Raw genomic sequence first — 7,500 nt, 5'->3', positions numbered from 1 at the left:
CATCTTTTTTTGCATTTCATTACAATAAAAATTTATTGAATGTTAATTGAAATATACACGGGTATTCTCGTTAATTATAATAATCAACGAGAAGCTAATAACATTTTTTTTTCTATTCGTTAATCTTCTTCGTGCATTAAAACAATGAACGGTAAAATTGTTTCTTCTTTTCCTTTCGTTCTTTTTTCTTTTTCTTTTCTTTTTTTTTTTTTTTTTTTTTTTTTTTTTTTTTTTCTTTTTGAGAGAGAGAAAAAGCGAGAATACTCGTGATATTTAATTAATTATATATATATATATATTTTTTTTTTGTTAACTGTACGAGAGGATGTGATAGATATAAAAAAAAAAAGAAAAAAAGAATATGTTCATCAGAATCTTTCGAGATGAGTTGTAACAGGTGTATATATATATATATATATGGATATATATATGTACATATATGTCGTTGATCAATGATGGAAGGCAAGAGATAATAATACAAACGAAAGAATAAACGAACAAACGGATGAATTTATAAAATGAAATGATATGATATATGATATGATATGATATGATATGATATGATATGATATGATATGATATGAAATGAAATAAACTAAACTAAACTAAACTAAACTAAATTAAACTAAAATATGAAGGAAGAAAGAGAACGGTGAACGGTAGAACTAATTGACCTTGTCTTTCTTTTTGCGATTGCAAAATTGTTCGCAGACGCATGTTTCCCGCGTATAAAGTGAGGGTGTCCGGGTTAGACAGGCAAGCTAGCTACATACTGCTAATGGACATCGTGGCATCGGACGAGTGCCGATATAAGTTTCATAACAGGTGATAAAAAATATGATGCCTTTAACGATCTTACAGATCCATTAGATCTTATTGGAATAACGATAAAAACGATCGTTTTGGTGATCCAATTGGATCGTTCTTTATTTTTTTTTTTTATCTCTCTTCTTTTTTTTCTAATTTTTTTTTTTTTTCTATATATATATATATACATTTTTTGTTCTTTATTTATTTTTTTTTCTTTTAACTTTTTTTTTGTCCTCCGCATTACTCTTCAATCATGATAAGAAATTTCATTAAGTATCGAAATTAAGACTCTCCTTGAACTTGTGTGTGAAGCGTGCTCTGCGAACAATTCCTCATACTCGTCGGATTATTTATATTTATTTATTTATTTATTTATTTATTTATTTATTTATTTATTTGTTTATTTGTTCGTTCGTTCGTTCGTTTATTTATTTATTTATTTACTTATTTAATTATTTGTTCGTTCATTTGTTTGTTCATTCGATTGACAATATTTGGGGTGATTTTTGTTTCCTTTTTTTTTTTCTTCTTCTTCTTTCTTATTTTTTCTTTTCTTTTTTTTTTCTTCGTCTTCCTCTTCTTCGTCTTCTATTCTTTTTTTTTTGTTTCTTTTTTTTTTTTTTTTGGACAATTAGAGTACAAGAGATAATAAATAAACGTTCCGTGAGAAAGAGAGGGATGTTAATCGAAAGAAAATATTATTATTATTATTATTATTATTATTATTATTATTATTGTTATTATTATTATTGTTATTATTATTATTATTATTATTATTATTATTATTATTGCGTTAGAAGAAACAACAGAGAGGGTGGCAAAAGAGGTTTTATGCAAAAGCAACAAGGTAGAATATTCAATTTCTCACGATATCACGCGAGGGCGTAACTTTCTGGGAAAATTCTTTCGACTAGTATGGGGGATCGCAACAAGCCTTCACATTGCTCGGGCCTCGAGTAGAGATGATGCCTCGCGATAACTACGAGAACGAAGAGTGGAAGGAAGGTAATCGTAGAACAAAAATTGTTTCCGTATCTTTTATCCCCCGCCACCTCCGCCCGGTTCACCTATCCTCACCCCACATCCACCCACCCCTTCGCCAAAAAAAAAACAAAGAAGAAAAAGATGTGTCTAAAAATTATCGTTTTCCTTTTTTTTTCTTCTTTCTTTTTTTTTTTTTTTTTTTTTCCGTAACAATGTTCGATGATCGAATTTAAATTAATACAAGTCATAATGATGAAAAGAAACAAAAAAAAAAAAGAAATTAGTTAAAAATTAATTGAATAAATAAAAATCAATGATAGCAAATGATATGATAAATAAAAACAATATGGAACCACACGTGCAGAATAAAAGAGGATAATACTTTCGAGTCTTGTTTCCTTTTTTTTTTTTCCTTTTTGTTTTTTCTTCTTTCTCTCTCCTCACTTTTTCAATAAAATTGATATCCGTTTAAGTTGGTTAAAAGAAAAAAAAAAGAGAAAAAAAAATAGAAAAGAAATGCTCGATAGAGAACAATAGAATCGTATAATTTCTATTTATTCCGTTATCACCTGTGTCAATATTTTATAATGAAATTATTGAAAACGATAATTATCGAATGATTAAAGCATCGACAATAAGAACAACAACAACAACAACAACAATAACAATAACAACAATGAGACATAGGATATAATAGCAATAAACGTTCATTATGATATGATTTAAGGGTCAATAACGTGCTTGATCCATTAGTAAAGTGAATAGTAGTGGTAGTTAGATGAGGATACAGGGGGTATGAAGATCAGGGCGGGCGGAGGGGATAAGGGGGTTAAGGTGGGATCATTTTGGTGGATGGATCCAGATCTTTTTATTGAAGGTGGCTCGCGCGAGCGCACGTCCTTCTTCCTTCTCCTCATCCTCCTCGTCTACGTCCACCTCCTCCCCCTCATCTTCTTCTTCTTCTTCTTCTTCTTCTTCTTCCTTCTTCGTCTTCTTCGTCTTCTTCTTCTTCTCCTTTTCTAAAAGAAAAGTTCTCGCGAGGCGTCTCTCTTACACGGGCGGGCAATCGAAAGGCAGACCACAATGAACGATTACATCACGCCGCCGACCGCAGGCCACTTTGGAACTTGTCGAACGAGTTCTCTTCTTCTTCTTCTTCTTCTTCTTCTTCTCCTCCTCCTCCTCCTCCTCCTCCTCCTCTTCCTCCTCCTTCTCCTTCTCCTTCGTCTCCCTTTATCTTCCTTTTTTTCTTTTCTTTTTCTCCTTTTTTTTCTTTTTTTTTTCTTTTTTTTTTTTTTTTTGCATCTTTTCTTCTTTAATTTTTCTCTTTTTTATAATCTTTTTGGTTTTTTTTTCTTTTTTCTTTTTTTTTTTTCTTCCGTTCCTCTTCATCCTTCGGGTTTACCTTCGCCCGAACATCTTGACCCACCTGCGCCTATAAGGACGATGAGACCTTTGAAAAGTACTCTGTTAACTAACGCCCATCATCTTTTCTTTTTGCTATTTTTTTTTCATTTGGTCTTTTTCTTTTTTTGTTTTGTTTTGTTTTGTTTTTCCTAAAAAATATCAATTCCACACGTTGACGATATCTACCTTTAATTAATAGAAACGTGTATATGCATTCATATTCGAATCTGTTCGGATTTATTAAGATTTGATATAATTCTTTTTACTTCTTTTTTTTGTTTTTGTTTTTTATCTTTTTTTTTTTTCCTTCCTCTTTAATGAAATCCAATCGATCCGCACATTGTCTCCTCATTCGCTTGCCGAGTTTCCCTTCTATTTACGAATTAATTCTGATCTTTTAAGATTTCATACAATTAATTCGAAATTCTAAATAGTTATCTAATGAACATATTACGAGGTATTGTAGCTTAGATATCACAAATAATAATAATAATAATAATAATAATAATAATAATAATAATAATAATAATAATAATAATAATAATAATAATGAAAATCTGTTCAAAGTGGTCTGAGTCTCTCGATTTAGATATATCCATAATTTTAGTTCATTAACACCATATCGATGAAAGAAACATAAGTGCTTCGACTTTGATCCAATTAATGTATGGTACATTTGATCGATAAAAATACAAATTTCAAATAAATAATAATAAATAATAAAATGAAACAATAAATATAACAAATACGAGTTCGAAGTATTTCAAGGGTATAAGTGTTATCATCGCGATCGATAAGGTGTTAATTATTATAGTTCGTAATATCGATATTAAATAATGATCTTCTTTCGCGAGATCTTTAGATTCGGATGGATGACATTATAATTCTAAATATCTCGCGAAGGAGTCTGAATAAAATCAATTGGCGTTTATTAACATATTTTTTTCTTTTTCTTTTTCTTTTTCTTTTTTTTTTTTTTTCTCTCCTTCCTTCACCTTCATTCGTTCACGATGGAGAGCAGCAGGTGGATGGTGGCCGGTAAGGCTGATCCAGAAATGCCGAAGAGGATGTATATTCATCCGGATTCACCTAGCAGCGGCGAACAATGGATGCAAAAAGTCGTGAGCTTCCATAAGCTCAAGCTCACGAACAACATCAGCGACAAGCACGGCTTTGTAAGTACTGTACGTAACGCCAACAAAACAATTACTTACTTACTTACTTACTTACTTACTTACTTACTTATTTACTTAATAGATTTTCTACTAGCCTTCTACGTAATCATTATTAACGGCTTATAGTTCATCGATTGTCTGTCTTTTTTTTTTTCTATTTTTTTTTTTCTTTTTCCTTTTTTTTCTCTCTCGTCTTTATCTTAATATCGCTCGCTTATATTTATTTCGTTCCACTCGCAATAACGAAAAAAGAAAAATTATATAAACAGGAAGAATTATATGTGCATACGTAAACACGTCAATGAACGTAACTACGAATCATAACGTAAGTACTTTCTCAACGAATTATTATTATTATTATTTTTTTTTCTTTTTTTTTTTTTTTTTTTTTTTTTTTTTTTATTTTAATCGCAAAATTTTATAATCTGTCCGTCGGACAAGAATAATTTAACGGACGTCTGTGTTATCGTAAATAATCGAACACAACTGTTGTTCGAACAACAGTTTGATTTCTCTTATTATCACGATTAAACACAATCAAACGAACTTATCAATTAATATTCAATTGTCAATATTTTCGAAACTTTTATGAAAGACCATTAAACAAATATATATTATTGATCGAACGTGATCGAAGAAAATGAAAGAAAAAAAAAAAAAGGATAGACCTTAGTTGGATCTAAAGATCGACGATCGAAAGGGAACTAAAAAAAAAAAAACAAAAAAGAAAAAGAAAAAAAAACACGCGCGCGCGCACACACACACACACACAAACGAAGAAAAAGAAAAAACATTAGACGCTAAACACTATGTGTTTGTTCGTAAAGAAAGAAGAATAATAATAAAGAAATGAAAAAAATCTCACGCATATATATACGGACACAGAGTGAGTGAGTGTTTGAGTGAGTGAGTAAGAGAATGAGTGAAAGAGAGAGATAGAGAGAGAGAGAGAGAGAAACAAACAAAACAAACAACATATACCTATATATATATATATATATATATATGCGAAGGCAACAAACAACAAAGTTAGCTTGAACGTCGCTCCTGATCAAGCTTACAAGCGCGAGTTGAAAATCTTCCCTGCTCGAGATCGAGATAACCGGAGAGGAACGGTGCGTGAAGTAGGTAGATGTGTAAAATGGTGAAGGGGAAAGAGGAGAGAATGGGTTTGGTGTGTCGACGGGCCAAAGGAATCGAGCAAGAATCGGAATTAATCGAAAGGATCGATCGATCGTGCGGCGCGTCCGGTGGCGTGCCACGAGAATGGAGGAAACCGGCCCTGAGGAGGCGCCTCGAGTAACCGGAAACCGAACAACGTTGCTCGTCCCGTTTTCTTTCCTATCCTTTTCGAAAGAGAAAGAAAGAAAGATAAAAAGAGAGAGAGAGAGAGAGAGAGAGAGAGAGAGAGTACGATGAAAGTAAACGAGAGAGAGAGAGAGAGAGAAAGAAAGGTTACGTCAGGAACGCCAAGCGGCTACGATCGGATTTCCGCAAGGATTCCAACCGCAGAAGAGTAATCCTGGGATTAAGTTATCGCGACGGATTTCGCTGTCAAGTAGTTCTCTTCTCACCCCCCTCTTCTTTTCTTCTTTTATTTTTTATCCTCTCATTCTCTCTCTCTCTCTCTCTCTCTCTCTCTCTCTTTCTTTCTTTCTTTCTCTCTTTCCATCTCTATCTTTCTTATTCTCTCCGTTGTACTTTCGGAAGTAAACCTTTCTATTTTTTTTTTTTTTTTTTCTTATTTTTTTCTACGACTTACAATAAACATTTCTCTCTCTCTCTCTCTCTCTCTCTCTCATCGTCCCTCTCTGTAAAAATTTGCGTCGAAATTAAATACAGCGAATAAATCTCACTCGTCACTTTTCTCCATCCATTTAATCTCCCTTCCACTCCTTGATCATTTTTAAATCATTTCAAAATCATATATTATCTTTTATCCTTCACTTCGTACTTTTCCTTTGGGTTTTTGTTTTTTGGGGGGTATTTTTTTTTTTTCCTTCCTTTGTCAAATCAAATCTTACCTCGATCGTTAAATAATTCTTACAATCTTAAAATATCCAATCGTAAGTCCATTCTTTTCGTTTAAATCAAGAAACACTTTTAATTTCTAGATTATCGCGTTCATAATCATCATCATCATCATCATCATACGTGTATATATATATATATATATATATATATCTGTTTCTTGATATACTTTTGGGCCCCGATTAAAGATCATGTATTTTCTCTCTATCTCTGTTCATCTAACCGGTCTCCTTTTACCTTTCTCCTTTTTTCCTTTTTTTTTTTTTCTTTTTTCTTTCTTTTTCTGCGGTGGTTAAGTCGGCACCCTTTGAAGGATCCTGCATCGCTGGCTCGTGAAATCTAGTCCTTACCCAGGGTCCAAGCTTGGGATATGTCAATGGTTCCCTTGCTTGGTTGCTTGCCTGCCTTGTCGCTCGGTCTTCGTCGTGGTGTGCCAGCAGGCCGACCTTTGTTACGGCCACTCTCCTGCTTTTTTTCTTCTTCCTCCTCCTCATCTTCCTCCTCCTTCTCCTCCTCCTCCTCCTCTTCCTCCTTCTCCTCCTTCTCCTCCTTCTCCTCCTTCTTCGTTTTCGTCTTCGTCTTCGTCTTCGTCTTCTTTATCTCTAATTTCTTCGCAGTATAGAAAAAGAGAGAAAGAGAGTGCATATGTTTGTGAAAGAGAGAGAGAGAGAGAGAGAGAGAGAGAGAGAAAAGACGAATTGTAGTAGAGTTATACACGCTTCACCTACATCCTGTTCAGAAAAAGTCCAACTTCTTCTACGTTTACTAGCATTTAGAAGATCAAACAGAGAGAAAGAAAGAGAGAAAAAGAGAGAGAGAGAAAGAGAGAGAGAGAAGATGGACGAGACGGAGATCGGATCCAGTTTGTTCACGAACCCAGAAAATGCTCCTCGAAAAATCGTCGAACCCTTTTTTGCCAAGCTAATAGACGAACTATCTCTCTCTTTCTCTCTTTTTCTCTCTTTTCTCCGTCTAGTGTTCATTGCTTTTCATATAGAAAAAAAAGAGAGAGAGAAAGAGAGAGAGAGGGGCTCAATCCTTCTTTTCCAGATTCCTAGGAGATCCAAAGTGTTCAAGAGAAATAAGAAGCATA

General features: G+C 33.2%; 1 protein-coding gene across 8 annotated transcripts in view; it reads left to right on the top strand.

Annotated features, from left to right (window-relative positions):
* LOC124953493 (optomotor-blind protein) overlaps positions 1–7,500 on the top strand; it is a 137,180-nt gene that overhangs the window by 49,945 nt on the left and 79,735 nt on the right. For 3 of the 8 annotated variants that reach the window (XM_047504952.1, XM_047504956.1, XM_047504953.1), the window contains 2 exons: positions 712–825; positions 4,223–4,385. In XM_047504952.1, coding sequence (XP_047360908.1) covers positions 712–825; positions 4,223–4,385 — 277 coding nt within the window. The remainder of the gene's footprint in view (positions 1–711; positions 826–4,222; positions 4,386–7,500) is intronic. The other 5 variants (XM_047504954.1, XM_047504959.1, XM_047504960.1 and 2 more) reach the window with 3 other exon arrangements.

Source organism: Vespa velutina, chromosome 12 (genome assembly GCF_912470025.1).
Source record: "Vespa velutina chromosome 12, iVesVel2.1, whole genome shotgun sequence".
Taxonomy (NCBI): domain Eukaryota; kingdom Metazoa; phylum Arthropoda; class Insecta; order Hymenoptera; family Vespidae; genus Vespa; species Vespa velutina.
Note: the sequence above shows the minus strand (reverse complement) of the source record. Positions and strands in the feature narration are given on the sequence as shown.